A 26939-nucleotide genomic window follows, 5' to 3' on the forward strand; every position below is an offset into this window, starting at 1 on the left:
AATGACTTCTATACCAAGGAGACCAAAACTATAAATATGGAGACAATGTTGAGTTATTATGCATGGAGGTTTGACCTTTTGATTTGTGCGACCGAGGGGGGGATGAGGAAAACTCACCTTGGTGGCCAGCAGCCGGGTCAGGTAGATCTCAGAGACCATCTTGCTGCCACGGTCGCCCTCCTTCTGGTCACCGTGTTCGTGGTTCTTGACCAGGTGCCACACCTTAACCCCGCTCTCCATGTCGGGGGTGATCATGGGTGTGCGGGAGCGGAGGCTGTCGGGGCTCCCCGTGTACTTGATCATGTTCTCTGTAGGGGTCACACCCACCACACGGAAGAGAAGGCATAAGTCACCAAGGAATGACACGGGGGGTCACACAGACCACAAAGACACAACATCATCAACACAGACATAATATAGAGAGAACACAAGATACATTGAGACAAAACATAACCACTACATAGACAAAACACAGACAAAAACAACAACAGGTCAGTAAAGAGTGACTTGAACCAAACAGTATGGCTACTATGCTACAGAGTGATTCCAATAGAGCTCGACACCAAAGCCTGAAGTCCATATCATCCCACAGAGTTTGCGTGGGACTTGGTTTGAACGTTACTGAGCCTTGAGGTTGGAATATGAAACTTTTACAGAAACACGGCTGGTTAATTTTTCATATTGCTACTTTCTTCTCTCAGGGATGAGCCGTTGGTGCATGCTCGCTGACACAAAATCGAACAGGTGTCAGACGAGATGAAATATTCATTGCCCCCCCCCAATGGCGAGAGTGGCAATGACATTTAAAAACACACGCGGCTCAATGAATGTTTACACAGTGTGAAAATAATTGATCAGCAAGGCCCGGTTAAGGGAGGAGGGAAAAGTGTGTTTTCGCCAAGGCAGACGCCGCAGAAATCAATCTGTCCAGAGAGAAAAAGCAGGACAAAGGTGAATGATGAAGGGAGAGAGGGAAGAGGAGGGAGCTTCAGCGCTAGGGCAAGAGAGAGAGCAGCTATATAAAAAAAGTGTGTGTGCATATTGACTCCTCAAAGTTAACTCTGGACACTTGGAGTGATGAGGGTTTGTGTGTGTGTGTGTGTGTGTGTGTGTGTGTGATATAGAAAGTGCCGGCCAGCTCTCAGTGTTATTGAGTGGGCTGCATTTCACTATGCCTGTGTAATAGGCACTGAAGCGGTCCATCGAGTGGAATGGTCTGGGAAAGGAGCGCTTGCCCACACACACACACACACACACACACGTCTACACTGAAATACGACTTAATATATCACACTGGAATTTTTATTAAGAAAATAACCTGGCAACCTCTCCCTCTCTCTAAATTCCTCTGTCTCTCAATCTCACTCAAACTCTCTCTCACCTCTCTCTCCTTCATCTCAGCCCCACTCCATCTCTTTCCCTCCGCTGTCTCTCTCTTTCTCTCTACTCCTCCATCGTTGCCCTTCTACCTATTTCTCTCCTCGTGACTCTCCATCTTCTCCATCTTCTCCCTTTCCCCACCCCTCTGTTCACACCTAATTTCCTCTCACTATCTCCCTCCCTCCCTCTCTCAGCTGTATTAGATCCAGTCACTCCCTCACCCCAGTGTTACTCTATTGTGTTCAGGCAGGAGAAAGTCAAAGTCACTCTCCATCTCTCACCCATTCTGAAGTGGCTCTTGCCCGTTTGAAGTCAATTCCCAAAGAAAGTAAAGAGATGTGTGGCATACTGTCCTCCTCCCCCCCCCCCTTTCTTTCACACTCCTCCTCGTCCTTCCTTTGGTCTAATTTGGAGCTGAGGTGAGGTGAAAGAGGGTATGGAGATGAGGGGACGGTAATAACAGCATATGTATTTGATGTGTCTGAAGTGTTTGTGGCCGGCGCGTTGGCCCGCTTTGATCTGGCTTTTATTTGATGGTTTTCTCGGGTTGAAGAGAACTCAGGAGCAGACGGAGTCGTGAGAGATGAGGGAGATGAGGGGGACACTGTCTCTGGAATCCCAGGAGGGGGAGGGAAGAGTCAAGCGCAAAGTGTCTCTTGTCTCTCGTTATCCTGGGAGTGTTCCCCTTTGCTACAATCTAGTTATCCTGTCGGTTCGGCTCAGTTCTGGCCTTTCTTCTCCTCTGGGGCCTTGTCAGTATCCGTTAGGGGTAAGGGTGAGTCGTGGCTAACTGGTATGGACAGGAGCTTTAGTGCTGGTCAGAGCATTGTTAATGGACATTTTACACCTGATTGTGAAATGTGGAGCCATGTTTGAGAGAGTAATAGTACAGACAGTCTCCTGGTGAGGAGTGTGTGTAGCAGAAGTATCTTTTGAGGCTTTAAAGGGTGATGGTGCTGTCTTGTTATGGCTTTAATTAAAATCCTGGAGCTTCCGCATCCACAACAGGGAATACCGCAGTGTGTGTGTGTGTGTGTGTGTGTGTGTGTGCGTGCGCCATACCGTATTTACTAGCGGAGGTTCTGGACACAGTGGAGTTGTTGACAGAGTTGTAGGCAGTCACCTGCTTGGGGACCAGGGCTACTACTGAGTTATCAGGGACCTGCAGACATAGAAAGACACACACACACACACACACACACACACACACACACACACACACACACACACACACATTAGTTAGAGGATACACTACCACACACTATAACAACACAATTGTCCACAATGCAGTCAAATGCATTCTGAACAGCAAACTATCTGGACCCTCTGCTAACGTCGTCATGTGTATACTCCTCAATCTATTCCAGTTAGGAGTGGATATTCATACAGCCACTCTGATTAGCCTGGGCGCTCGGTTCAGCTCACACACATATGATGAGTGACAGGGGAAGTGAATGTTGGGCCATGCATCAGGCTAAGCCTGGGTGAGATGGGACTTCCCAGTCTCCCTATTCAATAATACCCCTCCTTTTGGGGCAAGTGGAGTGTGTGTGTGTGTTTGTGTGTGAGAGACAGAGAGAGAGACAGATGGACAGAGACAGAGAGAGACAGGCCTTCTCCCCAGTCAACAGGGCCAAAATGGATTCAATTAACACAACTGGGAGTGGGGGTGTCCCAGCCCTACACACACACAGACATGGACATACACACACACCACTTAATCGAGCCCCCCTGGCCAAGGCAGGGTTAATTGAAGTGATCTCTTCGATAGAGCGGGAGGGTGGGATAGGGAATAGGGGTAAGGGGTATGGTGTGTGTGCGTGTGTGTGGGAGAAGGGTACGCTTTATTAGATTACAACATTATTTAATCTGCTTCTTAGGCATAATGATGCATGGTTTGGCATTGGAACCCCACGAGTGGGACCAGGGGGTGGGGGGATGGTGGGTGGGGGGTCTCCCCATTCTCCCCTACATGCTCTCTGATCACTAATCTAGCATGTTTACTAGATAGCATAATGAAATGGGGAAGGGAGTGTGTGTTTGGGGAAATAATATTGAGAGAGGGGGAGGAAAGGAAGGGGTAGAGGGGAGGGGACAGGGTAGGAAAAGAGAGGCAGATGGGGCCTGGCGTGTAAAAAAAAAAAGAAGGGGGGAATACGGAGGAGAGGAGAGAGAATATTTCTCTCATTCCACGGATGGGATGGACAGATCAGATATGTTGAATGTCAGAGCTTGGCTCAGGCTATGATGTGTGATTTCCCAAAACAGGAAACTTAAGACTTTTCATTTAGCCGAATCTGAATGGGATTTGATGTTAATCCTAGTGGATATGTGTGTGCTGTTTTCATACAAACGGATTAGGAGGACAGAAGCATGATTGACTGCATTCACAGTGTAAGACCCTCCCCCCCCCTACATCTGGACTATGTCATAACTATGTTATAACGACATCAAGACATGGATCTGGAGGACATCAACAGGGTCTGTTATTAAGTCGGAGCAAAAGTTGACATCAGACATCAGCTGCACTAGCTCTCTGAAGAGCTTCACATAGTTTGAAGGGGTAATGATGACTTCTGACAACTGCAGGCTCACTTCTCCAAAAGCTAAACTCGCAGAGCCAGACCACGACACTAACCAACAGTAAATCTGATACAGAGAGAGGATATGTGCTATGAGTCATGGAGCCCAACCTACCACAGCAGGTGCAATAAAGTCAAGTGTGTCGAGGGGCTGAGTGAATCTACACAGTGTTATATCCCTCCCTCCATTCTCTCCCTCCTTTCCTTCTCCTCCGTCCCTCCCTCCCTCCGTCCCCGACCACTAACAGGCTTTGAGTGTCGACAAGCTCTCTCTTTTTTTTTTTGTCAAGGATAACGCGACCCTCCCCATCTGAAAATGAATTAACTTCTGTCTTCATTATCTCATCTCCGATTGCAATCAGCTTCTAATCCATTCTGCTGCCGCCGCCTCGGCCACAGCCCACGCCCCGCCGCTGTGACATTTAATTTAAGCGCCGCGCGGACGCCCTCTCTCTCTGGAAAAAAAAAGACATGCTCGTTTGGAGGGGTGGCCGACAGGCTTAGGCGCTCCAATTATGGACACCATAATGAAGAGCCGGCCTGGTTCCATCTCCACCCAGTCCGTCAGTCCTGCCTCGCCAATGTGTGTCTGTCATGCCCTCTGTTGATGCATGAAAGTGTACAATGCATGTTTGTGTGTGTGTGTGTGTGTTTAAGAGTATGTGCATATGTAGGCATTTTGCCTGTGTACAGTCTGTGTGTGTGTGTGTGTGTGTGTGTATGTGTGTGTGTTGATGGAGATCTGAGTGACACTCATCTGATCTTATCTCCTCTCCTCCATCCCCTCAGGCAGAGGTTATCCAAGCTGCTCAGCCCTGCCCTTTGTTGGTCATTTCCCTGCCTCTACCCCTCCTCCTCCCCCTTCCTGTCACTCAGACACTGCTCCTCTGAATGACCTGGAAGTACTCTTGACAGCACAGTCTATTACCTTGGCACAGGGGTCACCACAAATCACCAGGTCACCCCCAATATGAGAGAGAGAGAGAGAGAGAGAGAGAGAGATAATAGCCTGCAGTGATATTTATTGCTGCTCTCTCTCTCTCTCTGTTATACAACTGTTATGAATGACACCCTGAATAGTCTAAATAGGGTAATTGCAGTCAAAATGATGCATGTTTGGTTTAGCTATGAAATTAGACGCTGTTCCTTTCTTGTAAAAATAATTGATAATAATTTGACTTTCCACAGAAAGAAATCTTTAATTATGCAATGTTGATACCATTCATAGGATTTTAGAAAGTTACAAACATTGCCTCAACATGAAAGGAGGCTGGTGTGCTGTTGATAGCAATCAAACCACCTCTCCACTGTGTCTTTACCACATCTCAAACTCAATCTCCCCATTCATGTCTTACCTAGATGATGACTATAGTCTTAAGATCTAAAACCTTGGCCTATCGTTCCCTACATAGCTATTTAGTCTTAAAACACACACACACCCTTTCAACACTGCTTAACAGAATCCTCTCTCTCCACTTTGATTCTACCCATTACGAAGTCATACATCATAGACACAGACAGATACTGTACATGACTACCAATTACACGCAGTGTTACATTAACTTCTGTACGCAACATAAACCAATATGTGATTTAACACGTCCCTATACTGTCAGGGTGTGTGTGTGTGTGCATGCGTACTGAGACATCCTGAGAAGCTTCTCTGAAGAAATAGACAGTGCTCACAGACACACGCTTTTATACACAGTCAAGTCAGACTGCTTGGATCCTTATCAAAGTCAGCTTTTTAATTAGGTTTCTTTCAGTGCGGTATGAAAATCAATAAGGTGATGTCAGTGAAGGTGCTTTCTGTCTGTCAACTGCGGTGTTTGTAAACGGAAACAACAGAAAGATGGATGAACTGGGAGAGCTGGAGAAATGAGAGGGGATAGCAGCACGGGAAATAGGAAATCAGTTAAGCAAATAAACAAATGCAAAACACAAATCTCCTTACGGCTATGTCTGATGAGATCAGGAGGTCCGTTGGCTGTGTGTGTGTGTGTGTGTGTGTGTGTGTGTGTGTGTGTGTTTGTGTGTGTGTGAGAAAGAGAGAGAGGCTGTGTGAGTGTGTGGGTGTGTCTGTTTGCAAGGAGACCTTTACACTGTAATCTATTTGATGAAACATTTATGAGGTAGGGCCAGAATATTGACTGCCTGATTAAAGGTAAAAGTTTACCTGGAAATGGAATGAGCTTTCTGAGTGAATCTACCTGTTAGTGCATGAAATATAAATGTACCTGGAAGTGAGTAGTCTAATCTCAACCATGAGTTACCTAAAAGTGAATCGCTTTACCGCATTATCTACCTGAACAAGTACCGCATATCATCTGATTTTATTTCTGACTCAAACCTCTATACCACGGTAACACGTACCGTCTACATCATGGAGTGTGTGTTATCTGTCATTTCTCTGTAGATGTGGGTGTTATATAGAGTGGTGGCGTGTACCTGGTAGTGGGCCAGCATGTTGAGTCTCTTCCAGTCACTCTCGATCTTGGTGGTGACGTCCTCGTCCTGCAGGATGGTACGCGCCCCCCTGCCCTGACGCCATTCTGGAGGGAAAATACATGGGGGGGGGTTATACACACAGTAGAAACCAACCCTAGGAGTTCTGCACTGAACAAGACAATTGTACACACTGACACAGTGTATTTGCATGGCTAGTGAGACCAGAGACTCACTGCTTTTCGACAAGCACAAATGACCTTTCATACAAACGGCTGAGATCGCTATCACTTTGAGAACTGATGTTACGCTCTTCTCCTGAACACTCTTTTCCTTTTATGACACACAGGTCCTGCTGTAGCCAGAAAAAAAAGGAAAAGAAAAGGAATTTGTGCGTGAGGCTACCGCTTCGAGGCGAGCCATCGTTATCGTTTGAGGCAAGCGGGAGATAGCGAGGGTGCAAGGTAGCGACTCGCGGGAGGGAACGGGAAGCACAGAGTGTCAGGGAGAGTTAAGTCGAGAGAGGGATCGAGAGAGAAAACAAGAGGAAGGACGAGAGATAGAGGGAAAGAAAGGAAGGTAAATTAATCACCCACTCGGCTCTTTGTCAGAGAGCGGGGGCCTCGGCTCGATCGATGGGTGTGATTACAGCCGCTAGGCCAGGCCCCAGCACTTCCCTTTTCATCTAGTGGCGAAGGCCCCCACGCTCCCCTTCCTAACAACCCCATCGACCGCGCTAAGCCTCCCGCTGAGCAGCCTCTTATTGTTATTACTGGAGAGACCCAGCCCCAGGTACAGTTCCACTCTCAGCCAACCAGAGACACGACACCACTGCAACACCTCCAAAGAAACCCTGCAATTTACCCCCTAGAGAGAATGCATATTAATTGGGGAACAACACCATCGCACCTCACTAAAGAAACCCTTCCCCTGAAAAGACTACAGCACTTGCACCATCGTAGGTTAACTACACTACCCATAAAGACACGACTGTTAACCACTGCCTCTCACTAGAGAGAGCACACCACCACTGCAGACTACTTGTGAGAGAAATATCCCCCTTTAGAGAAACGAAACCATTCATCCGGCTACAATAGAAATACATTGATATCGCAGAATAAAACAAGACAGTGATTTTTTTTTGTTTGCTTCCGTTGAGCGTATGAATACGTTATTGTGTTGCGGTCGTGGCTCGGTGGCAGTGCTGCCTCGCGTCACGGCCACTTGTCATCTCCTATTCCCATCGCAAAAAATAGGAAAATAAAGCAGCAATCACAGAGAGGATGATGAAACACGTCTCAGGGGGGCTGAGGAGAATCACTTCTACATCAGACCTCTCCAGGAATGAAAGCCTCCTATTGTTCCCCACCCTCCGTCTGGTACAGTACATCTTTCTATCAACATGCAAATGAAGTCTCCATGAGTCTCCAGTTGGGCAGAGCAAACAAACTAAAAGAGGGGGGGGGGAATAGGGGGAGGGAAACAAGGAGAAGAAAGAAAGCAAGATAGGAGAAACTTTGGAGGAAACCAGAGCAAGCCGAGATTGCCCCGATTCCCAAATCCATCCTAGTGTCACTGTGGGCAGTCCCACAGTAGTGCAGGAGATGAGGGCTTTGGGGAGAGTGGGGAGTGTGTGGAACAGCTGAGCTCCTCCAACAGTGAGGTTGAAGGTTACTGTGGTGAAGTTATACTGCAGGGAGGGATGCAGCACACACACAGAAGCATGCACGCACACAAGTGCACGGGTACACACACACGTAGTATGAAATGGAAAACACACACACACACACACACACACACACACACACACACACACACACAGCCTGCTTTGTTCTCACGCCCTGTCCTCTTCACTCGTGCCCTCAGGGAGGTTCCAGTAGAGGGAATTAAAAACAAAACCTGGGATAGAAACACTCCCATCCAATTTGTTTCAGAAGAGCCTGGAAGATGGAAGCTGCCACAATCCCATTACCTTTATCAGGCCTGTGGATCGCCTCCGTGTGTGTGTGTGTGTGTGTGTGTGTGTGTGTGTGTGGGGAGGGTGAGTGTGACTGGACTCAGGAGACCCGTTGATCTGTTTGTCGAATGCGGAGACGCCTCCACACATTCAGAGTGGAGCGTTCCTCTCATTCTATTTATTGGGTCTTTTATGTGATATAAAAGACACCACCATTCCCGTGAACACACTCCTTAAAAGTAGCTCCATACACACACACACACACACACACACACACACACACACACACACACACACACACACACGGAGGGAGAGGAGGCTCCCATGGACACATTTCCAATTCTGTATAATAATAAAACAATAATAAGAAAACACAGACCCGGCGGGGGGCATCAAATTTTCTCACACAGGAGCACTGATCAAAAGGCTAAACCAATCTTTCCACTTATCGGACAGAGACATTCCCCACGGAAGCTCCTGTCACAGCAGCTTGGACGGTTATAAGTATACTATTACAAAAAAAAAAAACAATAGGGCATCAAAAAAATCCATCCTGATATATGAATCCATAAAAGACATGGCACTCCTTTGCAACACGGCCTGTAGATATTTTGGCAGATATACAATGAGGAATAAAACCACAGCCGTGGTACTGTAGGACGCACAGCCGGTAAATCTGTGTGGAGGGCATCATCATAGGAGAGAGACTAATTTCTGCTAACCGAATAGCGTTGCACTAGTGGAGGGCAGTGGATCCGTCAACGATTCCTTAGAACTACCAACAGTGCTTCCCAACAGTTACAGCACATCCAGTACATCCTTTTTTTAAATTATTTTTTTAATATATTTTTTAGGGCATTTCTACTTTATTGGGATAGAGACAGTAGAGATTGACAGGAAGGATGGGAGAGAGAGGAGGGATGACATGCAAGATAGGTCGAGGGTCGGAATCGAACCAGGAACCTTGCGATTACGTGTTAAGCGCATTCGTGTGCTATGCCACTAAGCGCCCCTACAGTACATGTCTTAAAACACATAGCATCTCGCTGTAGCACCGTCCGAAAATTTGCAGGTGGAAAAAAAACCCCGAACACAGACAAAGTCATCGTTGATGAGTTGAACGAAAGAGAGATAAAAGCAGATCTTTTGTAAAGTTTCACAACAAAACAAGGTTTAGGATCTTAGAGCCCCTCCATTGATTACTTAATCAATCATCTGACTCAGACGATGGTAGACATGGCCGGATCAATGAGAAGTTTGGGGGGAAAGAGCAATCTAAGGCATGAGTCATAAAAAGTGAAGCGCTCAACTTAAATCTCCCGAGGTCTGAGACAAGCTTTTCTTTTGTCTCAGTTTAAGATGGCTGTCATACTTGGGAGAAGTCTTCAAAAAATCAATGGGTGGATAAGATCACAAGGCTTCTGAAAATAGGCTCTGGATGTTGGAGGTGTAGAGGGGTGTGAATAACTGTAGGCTAGGACGTGATGACATAAAATTAACTTTGGAAGTGAATATACCAAAATATGCAGGTTCATCAATCAATCAAACACTATGCAGTCTTGTCTTGTTCTTTTAAAGTTCAGGAACTGTTTAAGTCATGTGATCTCTCGGTAGGTCATGTTGGCCAACATGCTGGTCAGGTAATGGTTGTTATACAGGTGATATTAATTATTAAGTAATATACAGGATATATTACTGTTAATACATATATACTGCTAGACTGCATTACCCATACAGCTCATATGCTGCTACACTGCTCATACTGTAACTATTTATTCTGCTATAATGCTACTGCTACTCACATACTGCTATACTGCACTGCTATATTATACTGCTTATATTATACTATATTATACTGCACTACTACTGATCATATATTGCACTACCTGTAAATACTGTTCATTGCACTTTCTGCTATTTTGCACTTCTGGTTAGACGCTAACTGCATTTCGTTGTCTCTGTACTTGTACTCTGCACAATGACAATAAAGTTGAATCTAATCTAATCTAATCTAATATGGGAGGCTAGGACATTTAAGGATCTTACCCAGGTCCATGTCAGAGGCCTTCTGCCTGTGGGAGTGGGGCACGTTCTTGTAGATGGCGTCCAGGATCTTCTCCTTCACCTGGCTGATGGTGTCACAGTTCAACACCTTCACCTGGATCTCTGGGCTCTTCTCGTTGTCCGGGTGGATGCAGTTCACCACCTACGGGAAGAGGATCAGCCTTTGAGTAATGGGTCTGCTATTACACTGGGAGTGCAGTTATAACACTAGGAATATAGTTATAACAAGGTCATAACTTCAACATTAGGAATATTATATAATATTATATAATATATAAGAGTTTTACCACTGCAAACCAAAATTGTATTAATTCAGATAAATGTCTCCATTGATAAAATGAATTTCTCTATTTATCAAAAGTTGCAGGGGTTATTCAGTTACTGTAGGCTGTACCCTGATTTACTGTTCTATTTGGTGAGGGAGACATTTGGTGTGATGATGGTGATTAAGCCATGGAGCGGTTCTTGGTGGATCAGATTGATGGCAGCCATTCTGTGTCTGTCAAGGCTGTGAAAGAGCCCTTCTATGTCATTGCAGGAATAGTAAAGGGTTTTCAAAGAAACTGGGCTCCCCAGGGGGGCAACTGATGACATCGCTCTGTACCTAGAGTCGATGAGCAGTTAACAACCTAATTACCATCACCATCATCACAGTCATCTTTGTTCAAGGTGATGATGTTGATGATCATCATCATCATCGTCATTATCATTAAACCTCTCACCGTACATAATAATTACAAGGTCCGGGAAGACGCCGATCTACATGAAAGTGGAAATAAAGCCCTTTATAGCCAACGCTGTACTACTGCAGTTTCATTCCTCTGTCGTTGGCAAATAAGTACATGCTGTAAAATAGGACCCCTATCATCAATCCTTCTTGTGAGAGTGAGATTGATGACAAGCCAGATATCTTGCAGCCGGTAGACAACACTATCTCTGTCCCCCTAGACACACTCGGTACTTTTCTCTGACTTTATTTCCGATGCAGACTGTTGGGGGAGAGATTGTGAACAATCTGCCCAGCCTCCCCCCCCCTGACAGCACAGGTCACAGCGCTGGTGGAAAGGAATGCAGATCAGAGCCGAACCCAGACAGAGAGACAGACAGACAGATAGACAGACAGACAGACAGACAGACAGAGACAGACAGACAGACAGACGGACAGGTAAACAACAGAGTGGAGAACAGAGACTTTGCATAGATCACTGCACACAGTCCCCCTCTCCATCCACTGACAGCTCTGGTCACAACAGGAAGTGAGGTCAACCCCTCCGTGCCCTTTTCCTGTCAGGCGTGAAAAGTGGGCAGGCAGCGGCAGCATTGCGGCTCGCGGCTGATGGCCCATAACGGCCCTCTCTGTAACCTAAAATGTGGGCCATCGACCCTTACCAGCGTCTTGTAGTCGATTTGCTGTCTGATGAGCTTGTCCTCGCTGAGCGAGTAGCGTGCCTCGCCTGTGATGGAGTCGATGGGGCCTTTCTCCATCTGCTGCTTGATGGCGCAGAAGAGGGAGAAGAGGGGCTCGCCGGCACACTCCTGTATGGGGAGAGAGAGAAAGAGAAGGCTATTTTAGTCTACCTCTATGTGGTTTCAAAAAGAGTACATTTGTTATGTACATCAGATTACAATAACTAGCTTTGCCATGTAAATAAGTACTTTCTCCCCAGAAAAGCCTTTCCCTACTCTACAGCCACTAGCTCCCAGCAGCCTATCTCTCCTGTTCAGAAGAACAGGAGTCTGGAGAGGTCTGAAGTTTTGAAAAAGTGAGAAACGTTGGCATGATAGACTTGATGAGCCAACCCTCTTTCCAAAAGCCGTTCATCAAACGGAGAAGTGCCATCTATCAGTGTCTTCCACTCCTCCTCTGGGCTGAGAGAGAGGGATGAGTGGTTGAGGAGAGGATGAAAGAGAGGGGGGGGTGACATCACTCTTCAGTCTGAGAGAGAGCAGTCGCCACACCCCTCAGAGGCCTGATGGGATACCGGTGCTCCGCGATGTAATACACTCTACACTTCACTAGGCTGGCGGACCACTTAGATGGAAATACGACACAACTGGCAGGTTCAAACATCACTACTGGGGGGGGGGGGGGGGGGGGACAGCACAAGTGGGCAGGGAAAACACTCAAACGCTGGCCAGTCAGGTGATGAGAGGGAGAAAGGTGAGCTCAATAAGTGATGAAAAAACAATTGATTGATGCAAAAACACACTAAAAACTAAAGTCTTTAACCTGGCCACTTCACACAGACACATACTGAGAGAGGGGGTGTGTTGGTGAGGGGAACAGGGAGTCTGTACAGTCAGAGTGTGCTTTATGCAGAGTGTCATTAAGGTGTGTTTACCTTGAGGAACTTGTAGAGCAGGAAGGTGAACCAATTGGTCAGCATCTTCTCCGCCACAGACTCAGTTCTAAAATGACAGAGACAGAGACACACAAAATGAACATATGATACTCACACTCTTTATTACCGTCCTTCAATATTCAATATGGCAGCCATGGTCATTAAATATTCAGCAAAAATTATGACTGTCGGTAATGAATAGGGTTTTGTTACAGAAGCATAATTGCGAAAACAAGAAAACAAGAACCCCCCTCCCCCCCCCCCCCTCCCCTGCACCCCTATCCCCAATCTTCCGGCTGCCTTTTCTACTCAGGCACACCAAGGGCACCTAATTTACGCGGGGGCTTAATACAAGGGAAACCAATTAAAACCCTTATTTGATCCCGGTGGATTGATGTCATTAGAGGCTGGTGTGGTCCTGTAATAACACTGCCCTCATTATGAACTTCTCCCCAGCCATTCAGAGGCAACGCAGATCCCGTTACAATAGAAAGTGAATGAACACAATGTGTCTCTATGCCGTGACTGACTGCTAAGCGGGGGTGGCGAACGCCGGGCTACAACGCGGCGAGCCCGTGAATGAGTAATAGGTGTACACAATAACAACAACGGGAGGGCAGAGAAAGGCGAGGGTATCGGATATCCTTTAACATGGCCCCCTTGTGCAGTGGGGTGTGTGGGTAATCTGCCAAGTATAGAGACAGACACGCACGCACGCGCGCGCCTCCACACACACACACACACACACACACACACACACACACACACACACACACACACACACACACCATTTCAATGAGGCATGGCCATGGGCATCAATATTTCAGGATTAGGCCATTGTGTGTCATTGTGTTTCATTATGTGTGTGTGTGTGTGTGTGTGTGAGAGCACCCCCCCTTGCCCCAGTGTTGCGGCTGCCACCTGCAGCCCCCCCTCAGAGGGCCTCTTAAAGGACCTCCATTGTGAGAGATGGGGGGGGCAGCGGGGGTGGTTCGGGGGGGCTTGTGCCGCAGTGCCAGTAGGCTTGCCTGGCACCCCCCACCAGCATTGGCACAACACCTGGAGGGGATTAGCTTCCTGCTCTTGCTGTGCCCGCACTTTTATTCCGGCACAGTGGCGGGACCCCGTCTGTAGATCCAAGGGTCAACAAGGTCACGTTTCATCTTTCCTTTCATGTGTCCCTCACTCTTTCCCTCCCTCCCTCCCTCCTTCCCTCTCTCCCCTCCCCTCCGCCCCTACTGGACCCTGTAATCACACACACTTCCAAATGCTCTCCATGTCCACAAAATTCAGCACATCTATCAAAGAGATGAAAAGAAAGTACAGAAAGGAGGGAGGAAGGAGGAGGGTGGGGGAGGAAGGAGGGGGGTATTTCTGTAAAAAGAGAAGAATAAGAGAATGGCTCTGGTTGAGCACTTTAACTTTCTCCTTCCTCTCTTCCTACTCCTCCTCTTGTAGCTCACACCAAGAATCCTGTTTGTAGTGTGTGTGTGTGTGTGTGTGTGTGTGTGTGTGTGCGCGCGCATGTCTGGAGTGTGTGTATATTTCACTAGCAGTGTGAGCCAGGCCCTGCAGTAATGATGTGTTTTGGCACGGTCCTACTGGCTCGCTCATGCTCATCCTCAAATCACTGCCCTTTCTATGGAGAAAGGATAAAGGGCCGCCGCGTTGGTATGTAACCATTCCACGACGTTCCCACAACCCTGCCACAACCCTGAAACCAACTTCAAACATATCAGCTTAATACTGCTGTAACGTAGTGTAATGTACCATGTTGGCATGCAGGAAGAGTGTCCGCTTGGCACACAGTCAGAGGGGCAGCGGGCATACAGAACGATGCAGAGCCGAGGGAGCTCGCCGGTACTTAATTCTCCCTGATTACAAACTCGATTTTGCCTCTACAACAGAAATGGGAACCTGGAGGATTCCTGGATGGCAGATGCGGAGGGGGGGGTGGGGGGGGAGATGCATTAGTATGTTGCGCAGAGCCACGCTCCATAAAAGAGGCTTAACGTTTTATGGATCTTATTCACACATCTCTCCCACGTATCGTATCCACAGACATTTACATGTCTCAGCTGGCATCTGGTTTCTACACCTTAACATAAATAAGTAGCAGAAATAGAGCGATACCAATGTTCCCAGAGAGAACTAATAAGGGACATGGAGGGAACGGGAGACGCACACAAGGCCGCTGCTGTAGCTCATTAATAATGTTGTAATCAGAGTTTGGCGGTGAACCTCAGCTGGAGGTGCTGTGCATTATTCACAAAACACTGCATCTATGTTTTCTTCTTCAAAGGCATTGTTGATTGTGATAGATACGCTGTTGAACTCAATGAGGACGACAGTTATTCAGAGTATTTTCAGTAGATTTCAGTCTACTCTCCCCTCCTCATCTCCTCTGGGGCTTGCACACCCCCCCCCCCATCCTATCTTTGGTATGCCCAGTGGCCCTTAGCTCCAGGTGTGCCTCTGAGCACCCAGGAATAGAACATGTAAAGCGCAGGGGGGTTTCTCTGTTAAGCAAACATGCAGCTGCTTCGCTACTACTCTCGCTTGCTTCAATCACACGTGTTAAGGCACACAGCTGGAAGTCAGAAATGATTTCAATTTCCCACTCGGGCTCCTGGGGAGAAGATTGGCCGTCTGGACGCTGTGGAGAAACAGTCTCACTGCGCTGGCCTTCCTTCCCCTTCTCCACTAGAGATAATCCTCACAGTATAATCATAGGCCTTTAGCTCTTTATTGTGTGTGTAGTGTGTGTGTGTGTTTGCATGTGTGTATGTGTGTGTGTGTGTGTTTGTGTGTTTGCATGTGTGTGTGTGTGTGTGTTTGTGTGTTTGCATGTGTGTGTGTGTGTGTGTGTGTGTGTGTGTGTGTGTGTATGTGTGTGTGTGTGTGTGTTTGTGTGTTTGCGTATGTGTGTGTGTGGGTGTGTGTGTGTGTCAGGAGAAGCAGATGGGAGGTTATGGAAGATACAGACGGAATTGAGTCTTGCTTCCAAAAACAACACACAAATACACTTCTAATATATCGTATATGGAAAAGTGGGTTGCATAAAAAAGGTTAGCTATTTCAGTATGCGTGGAGGACTGGGAGAGGGAGAGAGGGAGAGAGGGAGGAGAGAAGGCTGATGGAGGAGGGCGCAGGAATGCGACAGATGGTTGTGGAAGGCTCTCGTTAGTTTGCCTGGTGGTGTGTGTGTGTGTGTGTATGTGTGTGTGTATGGGTGAGTGTGTGTGTGTGTGTGTGTGTGTATGTGTGTGTGTGTGTGTGTGTGTGTGTGTGTCTTCGCTTCAGGTTGAGATGGGACAGATGGGGATGTGGAGTGAGCGCGGGCGAGCGGTTTTCTTGGAAGCGGGGACCGTGGAAAGCTGGTCTGGAGACGATGCCAAAGACACCCTGCTCACGCACTTTAAGCATTGATTTAGTAATCAAGAAAACAGGGGAGGGAGGGAGGGAGGGAAGGAGGGAGGGGAGATAGATGGAAGATATATTGGGGGAGAGAGTGAAAAGGAAGAAGGGGGGTAGGAGATTGAGAAGAGAGAGAGAGAGATACTGTAGAGAATGAGAGTGATAGAGGAGAAGCAGTGGAAAAATACAGATAGATCGACAGACAGACAGACAGAGAGAGACAGACAGACAGACAGAGAGAGAGAGAGAGAGACACACACACACACACACACACACACACACACACACACACACACACACACACACACACACACACACACACACACACACACACACACACACACACACACACACACACACACACACACACACACACACACACACACACACACACACACACACACACACACACAGGCAGACAGAGGGAGCCCAGATTAAGCCTTCCCTTCACAGCCGAATGCTCGGGGTGTCTTGCTATTTCGGGCGGGTATCCAGGGCCAGACAGGCTCCGTGTGCCAGCCCACACTGAGGGTGACGCCTTGCCGCTGGCCCTCACAGACACACACACTGAGGCATGCTGGGATGCTGGAGGATCGCTGGGAAGGTTTAGACCATGCAGCCAGGGAGGGACAGGAGTAGACTAGGAGAAGAGACCACGCTGGGGGCCATGTCGGAGAGGTAGAGGTTTTGGGGGTCATGTTGGTTTGGTAGACATGTAGGGGGTCATGTTGGTTAGGTAGAGATGTTGGGGGCCATGTTGGAGAAGTAGACATGTCGGGGGTCATGTTGGTGAGGTAGAGATGTTGGGGGCCATGTTGGTGAGGTACAGGTTTTGGGGGTCATGTTGGTTAGGTAGAGATGTTGGGGGTCATGTTGCAGAGGTAGAGATGTTGGGGGTCATGTTGGTGAGGTAGAGATGTTGGGGGCCATGTTGGTGAGGTGGAGATGTCCTAGCTACACACAAGGATCTCATGTTGGGATTCAGCCCCACAGTAAGTGATCAGAGAGACCCAATCTCTCTCTCTCTCTCTATCTCCTTCCTTCACTACACTCCTGAAGTTCCCCTACTCTGAGACTACTGACTTTGGTGCCTCGTTTGTCCTCTGTGTCTCTCACACAGAGCTGTAAACCCTATCTGTTATATCTAGAGCTACGATCAGTAATATTCCCATTGTTTACTGCCTGTATAATGGCTCAGTGAGCTATGTGTGCGATTAATCATGTCTTCGCCAGACCGCATTAATCAAACTCTGCATCGGGGAGTGTCACTTAAACGGTTCTTCATGAGGTGAATATGTCTCCTGTCACCTGCCAAGCACGTGATTCGCTTCCCCTTCAATGAACCAGTGTTCATTTCAACCCCTGACACAATGATATGCTCGCTACACTAACACATAGCTAACAAAGAGGAATCTGAGTGTCTTTATTGGGGGAAGGATGAGTATTTGGCCTAAGGGAGGATGGGGTTGTAATTGAAATTGAAATGAGGAGACAAAATTAATTTACCACATGCCTGTCAAATCACAAGGGTGTTAAGGCTGACTGAATACGCCAGCAAAAGGCAATGCTACTGCATAGGGCGAAAATGGCCGCAAGGAAAACTATATTTCTAGGCAACCAGAATCATCACAACACCCCCAGCACCATATATGGAGTTGCAATAAAGTGGCCCTTATGGACTGTGTTACAGAATTGAAAGGGAGGAGGAGTTGATTGGGCTGGGAGTAGGGCTTTTAAAGAATCCAATTTCTTTATGACTGTGGATATTTGACTGCCTTTTTTAATTGGATTCTCCGCTAATTAATCATAATTATATTCTAATGATGTGCGTGTCAGAGTACTCTGTGTTCCTGAGACAAAGTGAGCATTTCAATGTCATCCAAGTTAATCTTACATGTCACGGATAATGAACACTGAATACCCGATCGGGCCTATCGTGGTAATGCTTGGATGATGCAACAAAGTCAAGTTCTTATCCCCATCTTCCTTTAAACCACTTTACAGACAATTATAGTGCATTGAAGTTGGCAAAGAAGAATGCTGTAGAAATATGTTTTTTTTAATGATCAATTCAAGAGTCTTGAAATGGGGAAAAAACAAGCAACAGTTGTTTCATTACCATTGCGAGGATATGTGTGTGTGTGTGTATGTGTAGGGTGTGTGTGTGTGTGTGTGTGTGTGTGTGCGCATGCGTGCGTATGTTAATGTTAGGGTAAAAACTAATGCAACATTGATGTTAGCATTAGGCAGCTGTTCAGCACTTAAATGCTTAAAAGCTCCACCAGGGCTGAATGACTCACACTGTCTCAGATAGAGAGATAGAGGAAAAACAGGAGAAGGGAAAGTGTGTGTTGTTAGTGTGTGTATGTGTGTGTGTGTGCGTGTGTGTGAGACACACAGACAGACAGAGGGAGCCCAGATTAAGCCCTTCATAGCCGAAAGATCGGGGTGTCTTGCCAGGAAGAGAGGAATAGAGAAAAAGATGTTCAGGTGTACCAGTGATGTGACGTTACTCACCTCTCTCCCCTGGCACAGACGGGAGAGGACAGAGCCAAGGCTTCTCTTAATGAGGCAAAAGAGGGCCCAGGAGAGTCACGCACACACACACACACACACATACACACACACACACAACACACACTTTCATCACACACACGCCCACCCATGTCCCCCCAGTCTCCCTCACCTGCGCAGCAGCAGCTTAGGGTGGTTCTTGCTCTCCAGATTGCGGTCGATGAGGTCAGAGAGCAGGTGCTTGAGCACGTCGGTGGCGTACTCCAGCTTGCTCTGCAGCACGGTCATGATGAGCGAGGCCACGTTGCCACGGTCGCGCATGGAGAAGCCGCGCTGCGACTCCAGTGTGCGGATGAAGGAGAGCAGGAAGACCTTGTTGTTGATGAGCTGGCCGAACAGCTTCAGGCCTTTCTCTACTTGATCCTGTCTGTAGCCCGGCACCTGGAGGGAGGACAGGACCACACAGGGGGTCAGAGTTAGAGGAAGAGCGGTCAGGCAGGGTCAGTGGTCGCTGGTCAGATTTCACATCTGTCTCAGCTACTAAGAGAAGGATAGGGTCAAACTGTTGTTAAACGACCACGACCGCAAGTGAACCTTCAGCTTGACTACTGCCGGAACACACAGAATAACAGAGAATACACTCATGTTTCATGCAACATTACAGACTGGACAACCCAAAAACAACAACAACAACAACAACAACAACAAAACTATCCAATCCCAGGAGTTATTGATATGACATCATACTGAGTATCCAGGGACAAGGAGGAGTGTCTCTGACTGACTGGTGTGTGAGGAACCCACTGCCTGGCCATATCTCCTCCCTTTGCAGCCAGAGTCATAATCACCCCGCTGGATCCATTATTACCTCTAATTCCCCCTAACGATGGCATGCTAACGATCCCGGCTCCCAGAGACGGGAGGGAATCCAGGAGAGCGATGAGCTTTAGTTAACACGTCTCAGCACTGTTGTTTTTCTGAAGGTAGAGTCAAAGACAAACAAAAGGGCCTTCAGAGAGCCTATTTATTTCTTTGACAGCACGCATCCAATGTTCCCCTTTTCCCCGGCAAACTAGCGCCAGATGAAAGCTCTGCGTACTCCCTGCGCGTACCCTGGCAGGATAGTCGTTTACGCTAGTCAGTCAGCACACCTTTTTCCCTGCTTTTCCCATAAATTGTACCTATGGAGATTCTATTTTTTGATCTGTCAGGAGCGCACAGAGTCAGCGAGCCTCTGTAGGCAACCCTGCGCCTGTCAGGGAGCATGTGTTCCTTTTACTGTCACTTTTACGGTAATCTGTGGTTCACCCTGAGCTAGTATTCAAATGCGAGCCTAACATCATACAGTCTTACAAGATGTAGATCGAGGTAGACAAAAAGAGAGAGTGTGTGTGTGTGTGTGTGTGTGTGTGTGTGTGTGTGGGTGTGTGTGTGTAAACGTGTGTATGTGTATGTTTTGCCTGCAGGCTGTAGTCCAACATGGAGGACAAGGTGGAGGCGTGTAGCGATGTGTGTATGCAGCCTCTCTTGTCGGTTGGTATCAGAAGGGAGTAGTGCATCCTGCCCTGGCCCCCATCGCTCCAACAACAATTCCATTTAACAGGACCTCTCAGGACGAGCATAGACGCAGGAGAGAGAACAGGCTAGGAGTCCTCTGAGGCAACGCCGGAATGTAAACCTCTTATAGATCTGACAGGTACAATAGTCTAATGTCAGCATATTTGAGCAATGGAGCTGAAATGGAGTATATCTCCTTTCATCCAGAGAGAATGAGAGACTGTGTGTGTGTGTGTGTGTGTGTGTGTGTGTGTGTGTGTGTGTGTGTGTGTGTATATGTGTGTGTTTGTGTGTGAGAGAGAGAAAGAGATTCTGTCCAATCAACATTTTCGACATCCGAAACCACTCTTCACTCCAAGCTCATAACCAACCATTTACTGTACAATCTCTCCCATCAATAACAATTAACTAGCCATCACAACCCAGAGACAAGTCCACTGCTACATCCATTAGTCTTTGATTTTGCATTTAACTGCTCATATACAGGGACATTTATACCAATTAAAAGATAATTAATATTGCTTATTACAGGGGGAATTCTCATCAGACAAGGAAGTGGCCGACCCTGAGGCTGTGAAATGGGGCCTTGATTGGGAAAGATGGACCATTCAATTATCACTGTCCATCACTGTCACTAGGGGATAAATAACTTGTGGTTGCAGTGTTGCTTTTCTCTCTTTTCTTTCTACCTCTACATGTTTAATTTGTGTCCTTGGGCCTGAGAAACTGTTGTGTCCCATGTCGTTAGGATTATTAAGCAGAGAGAGATTGCAATTGGATGGCGGAGCATTACTTTAAAAGGCATGTTGTGCCTAATGAGAATGTGTGCCTTTTATTTACTGGGCGTGAGCGTAAACAACACAAGCGGTAGCTTTAATTCACCCGTAACCTGCTGTAACATTAATTTGCTTTTTTGTTTTCCCTTTTTTTTCAGTTTGCTAATTTGACTAAGGCTGTATTTGACAGACACTTTTTTTGTATGCAAGGAATGTAATAATTGCTAACATTGAGACCACAGGTGATTTTCACTCAGGCAGTGTGAGAGGCAGCCCGTACCTCCAGGTCCCTGAGGACAGGGTGCTCCTCGATGCCAGGGAAGAGGACCCTCATGGTGTAGGCCCTGTAGTCCAGGAAGGGGATGCCCGCACCATCCAGGTCAGAGGTCAACTCATGAATGTCTGTCTGGAGCTCGGCAAACGCTGAGGGACAGACAGACAAACAGCGTTATAGCAACTGCATTACACTCGCTCTGTGAGAGCCGAGGTGTGGTTGCACCATTGATGTTTACAGGACATGACTACAAAGCAGTACAACATTATATCTGGCCACTAACACAGATGAAACCTGTATAAACCCCAAACCCTAACATTGTAAAGACAGTTCTGACAGTTCATACAGTGCAATGTGAACAGGTGGGTGTAAAACAGTCCATACAAATGCACTTGAAGCTGTAATAAAACAAGCTAAATGCCTATAATCTATTTGAACTGACTCTACAGTGACTCTACAGTAGGCCTTACCCTCTTTACACTCCAGCGCCACGCGTGACTCCAGGTTGTCCATCTGCATTTGAAGGCGTTTGAGGGTGAGGTCGCTCTCGCGGGACTTCCTCTTGTAGGCGATGAGCACCACCACGATGAAGAGGATGAGGAGGGCGCCCGCCCCGGTGATGCTGATGATGGCCGTGCTGCTCAGGGGGCTGTCTGACGTGATGTGGACCACACCCGGGGAGAACTCAATCCCACCCACGCGGGCCTGAGGGAGAGAGGCAGGGGAGGAGGGGGGAGTTACTGTGTGCAAACACTAATAAAGAGGTGCAGGTATACTACACACAGGAGAGGGTATACAATCTGTGACACAGCACAGGAGAATGCCACTAATACTTGAATGCCACTAATACTTGTGAATACAATATGTTCCGAAATGCTTCCTGGGAGAATCAACTAAAGCCAAGATACATGTAAGAGGATAATCACATTTGGTTGTTGGTTTTGAGTGGAATAGCCCTTTAACTGGTCAAATAAGTGGAGAAATTAAATCCCCCTGAAATGAAACATACTGTACAAGTCAGAATCAAACCAAACCCACAAGACACAGTCACCAGAGATCAGGTCATTTGTTTTTTGTTTTTTTTATGAACAAAAACAATGTTGTGAATCATTGGGAGGGAGATGGGTTCATGGTCACTGTCCCTATGTTATAAAGACTAATCAGAGAGCACAGAGGGAGACATATTGCCTTCTAGCCTGTGTTTGCCTGGCTGTATTTTACCGTAATGTCTGGGTGCCTTCTCTGCTGCCCATCACTCAAGTGGTCCAGGTGGCAGAGCAGAAGCGTCCCGTCCCTCAAATTGGTCCCTCTCAGAACCACAAATGGAGCCTTTATTGAGTTTGGCCTTGGCTAATCCCTCTTTATTGAACGGTTATTTGTTTCTCCGTCTGCCGTTGTGAGTGGACAGTAACCACATACAGGGCCGATTGGATTATGGTCTGGGCCTGGCCCAGGACAAATAGGGGAGGCTGGGAACCAGAGTGGCGATCTGCTGTCTGTCTATCAGTCTGTCACGCCTGGAGCTATCTGTCTGTCTGTCTGTCTGTCTGTCTGTCATGCCTGGAGTTGTCCGTCTGTCTGTCTGTCTGTCTGTCTGTCTGTCTGTCTGTCATACAGTACAGCAGGACCTGTCTGTATTTCTGTCTGTCTAACTTTCAGTATGTTTATATGTCATACTTCTATGTGTGTGTGTGTGTGTGTGTGTGTGTGTGTGTGTGTGTGTGTGTGTGTGTGTGTGCGTGTGCGTGTGCGTGTGCGCATGCATGCATCACTCACCAGGACCTTGTGGCGCCCCGTCAGGTTGGGCGACTCACACAGCAGCTGGGTGTCAGACACGGTTAACTGACAGGGCTTCTCTCCAATCAGGACTGTGTAGTTCAGCTTGCCATTGCCACTATTGGTGGGAGGGAGGAAGTTCCTCCCCTGAGAGATAACATGACAAGTTAGATTGGGTAGAGCTATAGTAGATATGCATAGGCCTAAACATTTGAACATCATGTAACAAATCTGTCAACATGAATACAAAACATGGTCCAACAGTACACTTGCCTAGGAGTAATTGAAAACTAAATTGATTAATAGATATTTGATACGGGGAGTTTTTCTATGTATATTGACAGAGCTGTCTGATGCTTCAGCTTTCAAAAGCATAAACATCAATTAGATACAGTTATTGACCATAACAGAGGTTTACAGATACTGCACTCCTAATGAACATATCAGATCAATAGATATGAATACATTAATACAGTTCACGACAGTAAGATGAGCTGTCTGTGTGTATGTGTGTGTGTGTGTGTGTGTGTGTGTGTGCGTATGCATGCGTGTGTTTGTGTATGTGTACCTTCAGTATGATGGGCGAGCCAGGCTTGAGTTCGAGCACCCCGGACACACTGAGGGGCTCAAACTCTGGGTTGGGGTAGTAGATGAAGCTGGTGGTGTTGAGGGCCAGCACGGCCTCCACGTCGTCCAGGATGAAGCCAAACTCGTTGGGGCGCTCGGGCACCTCCCGCTGCCTCCCCAGGCTGATGGGCAGCTCTGGAGCCTGGCACAGCATGGTCGTGGGGCTCAGCACCTCACATGTCTGCGGGGCAAGGGGCCAGAGGAGTAATGAGTATGGGTGGGTCTACTTTATGTTTACACCAAACAGTGGCTGGAGAGCAATGTTTGGTTACGGTTACGGCCTTGTTGGAATGACTTGAGATGAGGATCTCAAACACATTTGGTGATGAGTATGGCTGTTGACGCGCCAGTTTGATCTGCTGAGTACAGAATGATCAGCGCCGTGGCTAGGTCAGTGGGGATCAGGGTAACATTGCACATTTGATTCGGAAAACGGTTAATATATTAATTACTATTAATTAATACCTATTTCTATTTTTGTACGCTCTCCGCACACTTCTTTGCACAAAATATTCAGCAGTCTACTTCAACACGACACGTATTTTTCAGTACTCTACGCTGAATGTATACATTTCCTAGATCTGTGTAGCACTGTTTTAAGCCATTGTAGATGGACCTGCATGCCTGCTAGTCTACTGTCACGACAGCCCCTTTCATATCCCAGGTTTACATTTCACTGACAGCCTGGAAGAGATTGAATCTAGTCCATGCAAAATGGACGCCCCCCTGCCTGCACCACCCAAGTGCAGAGACACCTCTGAGTGTCTCGTCCTCAAAGGAGGCATAAATGAGAGGCAGTTAGAGAGCCAGTGTCTTTCCTCAGCACAATGTGTCTTTGATCTGTGTCACCGTGGCGATGACTCATGACTGGTAGATGACTAGGCCTTGTTCACCTTCATTTCCCTCCAAAAAGACTCTACTCTGCTCAGCTCTCTCTCTGTCCTTTTCCCTTTGAATTCCTCATCTCTCTCTCTCTCTCTCTCTGTCCTTCTCTTTCACTCATTTTCTCTGTATCTCTTGCTTCCTCACATACCTCAGGTCTCTCATACTTATTCCTCCCCCCCCCCCTCTCTCTCCCTCTCTCCTACTCACCCTCTCTCTCTCTCCCTCTCTCTCACTCTCTCTTCTGCCTAACAATCCCTGTCTCTCTATATCACTTACTCACACCCTCTCAGTCTGTCACTCTCTCTCTGTCTCTCTCGTCTATTCCTGTATTAAAAAACAGAAGCAGGTCATCCAATCTGTCATTGTCAAGCTGCCTACACCCTTCAATATTCCTGCTACAGCTCCATCCCTCTGTCTCTTGTCACAGCTCTGACAAATCAACAGCGTAGGTGGTGGCAGGCAGGACACCAAGGTCTTCTTCTCAAACAAAAAAAAACCCCTAAAAGAAATAGAAAAGATAGAAAAAAATACCAGCCAGCTTTGCTGAGGCATTTCACATCTCCACAGTAACCTCTGCTTCAGAACACAGTCCCTCCCGTTCAAACCAAACCCCCTCGGAGCCAAACCTGTCATTTTAATTGGTTCCTCGCATAGATGGCACATCAAAACTGACAAATCCTACGGGGCTTCGTCGACCCCGCGTGTCATCTCGTACGTCACACTGTGGGGGCTGTAATTGCGGGGAAGCGGGAGGCGGAGAGCTGGTCAGGCAGTGGGAAGTGGTCAAGAGCTGCGTTTTTTAGAAACAAACCTGGTTATAGCCAGGGAGGATCGAATTACAGCAAAGATGATACCAGAAATCAGAAACGAGGACATTGCAAATTAACTTTCCCGCGTATGTCCCGGATTTGATTCATTCGCATGGCTTTTGAAGTGCGACCGCCTTGTCCTTCGAGCCACAATGGTCGCCGGCTAATCATATCTTGAGCACAGATGCTGAATGTGGTAGTGCAGTATATCTCAGATGGGGTAAGGCGATAGCGTTACCGCCTATTGTCTCCCCCTATGCCTTTCAATCAGATCTCAGGGCCCTGCCTTGCTCCCATGGGACTATTCTGTGAGAGAGGGGAATATGATAGCCCTTCTCTATGTGGCTAACCTCTGTGTCAAAACTTGTTCCATTTTTTTCTGGGTTTGAGGGAAACAGAGTGGCTTCTGTTTGTAAAACTGAACACAACCTCTCTCTTTCAATCTCTCTCTCTCTTTCTTCTCTTTCTCTCGCTGCCTCTGTTCTATGGGCACATTCCGTGGCCCCGTATTAGACTGATCCGGCCCTATCAGTTGATTCAGCCTTTGAAACGTAGATGGCTAATTTACAGTTTTGCTGTGGGAATTCCAGCCCCAGGTCTCAAGGGAATGAGTGAGGGGCTTGAAACCATTGACCACTGGTGGCGGCACTGACCTCTCATTGACCAATGTGCAGGGCTGAGGGGTTACGGTTACTCACATTGACCGTCTCACGACCGTTGTACTTGGCTCTGATGAGGGGGTTCTGAATGATGTCCAGGTTGGTTCCGGTCACGGTAACGGGTGTGTGTCCACTGCGGTACGGAAGAGGGAACACAAGAGTCACAACCATTCCCTTCTCACTCCCCTAACACACACACACACACACACACACACACACACACGCACACACGCACACACACGCACACACACGCACGCACACACACACACACCTGAAAATGCTCCATTCTGGCTCCAGTTTGATGATGGTGGGGTCCTCTACATACTCGAACCTCAGGTCCTGTTGAAGGTGGGCCTTGTCCACGCTCACAGACACACTGACGTCACCATAGCCTTGCAGTGAGGCGTGGGAGCGACAGGTGATCCACTGGGCGCCCCTCCTGTAGGCAGAGAGACTGTTAGTCATTTCAATGGACCCAATTGTACCGTGCGACCACACCATGACTCACACTCATATCACTATCAGTAAACCAACAGTGATAGACTATAGCTATCATACAATATTACACAAGTATCATATATAGACTATTCATATGATAATATAGCTTATGTTACAATCGCTAATTTCATGATTAGGGACTCAACCACATTACAATACCAATGAGTAGTTGTATATGTCATTGCTTAGTATCAAAGATCAGGAGCTTTTTTTTTCTTTTGCCTCTGCCAGTGTGCAGCTGACTCCATCCATCCATCCATTATTGGTATGATCATTAGTCACGGCGGGAGCGGGAGCTGGACATGGTCTGATTGTTGGAACCCTAACCCTTATTGATTAGAGATCAGGAAGTCTTTCAGGCCTTAATGCTCCTATGG

The 26939-nt window shown here is 47.4% G+C and overlaps 1 protein-coding gene across 1 annotated transcript in view; it reads right to left on the reverse strand.

Moving 5' to 3' along the window:
* plxna4 (plexin A4) overlaps positions 1-26939 on the reverse strand; it is a gene marked incomplete at its 5' end in the record, with an annotated part of 203377 nt that overhangs the window by 15474 nt on the left and 160964 nt on the right. The window contains 13 exons of the mRNA XM_083691882.1: positions 118-308; positions 2443-2542; positions 6411-6514; positions 10411-10570; positions 11818-11964; positions 12771-12837; positions 18874-19142; positions 21315-21457; positions 21779-22013; positions 23085-23231; positions 23653-23892; positions 26104-26197; positions 26336-26503. Of these exons, the coding sequence (XP_083548008.1) occupies positions 118-308; positions 2443-2542; positions 6411-6514; positions 10411-10570; positions 11818-11964; positions 12771-12837; positions 18874-19142; positions 21315-21457; positions 21779-22013; positions 23085-23231; positions 23653-23892; positions 26104-26197; positions 26336-26503 (2065 nt within the window). The remainder of the gene's footprint in view (positions 1-117; positions 309-2442; positions 2543-6410; positions 6515-10410; positions 10571-11817; positions 11965-12770; positions 12838-18873; positions 19143-21314; positions 21458-21778; positions 22014-23084; positions 23232-23652; positions 23893-26103; positions 26198-26335; positions 26504-26939) is intronic.

Source organism: Argentina silus, assembly GCF_951799395.1.
Source record: "Argentina silus genome assembly, chromosome: 20".
Taxonomy (NCBI): Eukaryota; Metazoa; Chordata; class Actinopteri; order Argentiniformes; family Argentinidae; genus Argentina; species Argentina silus.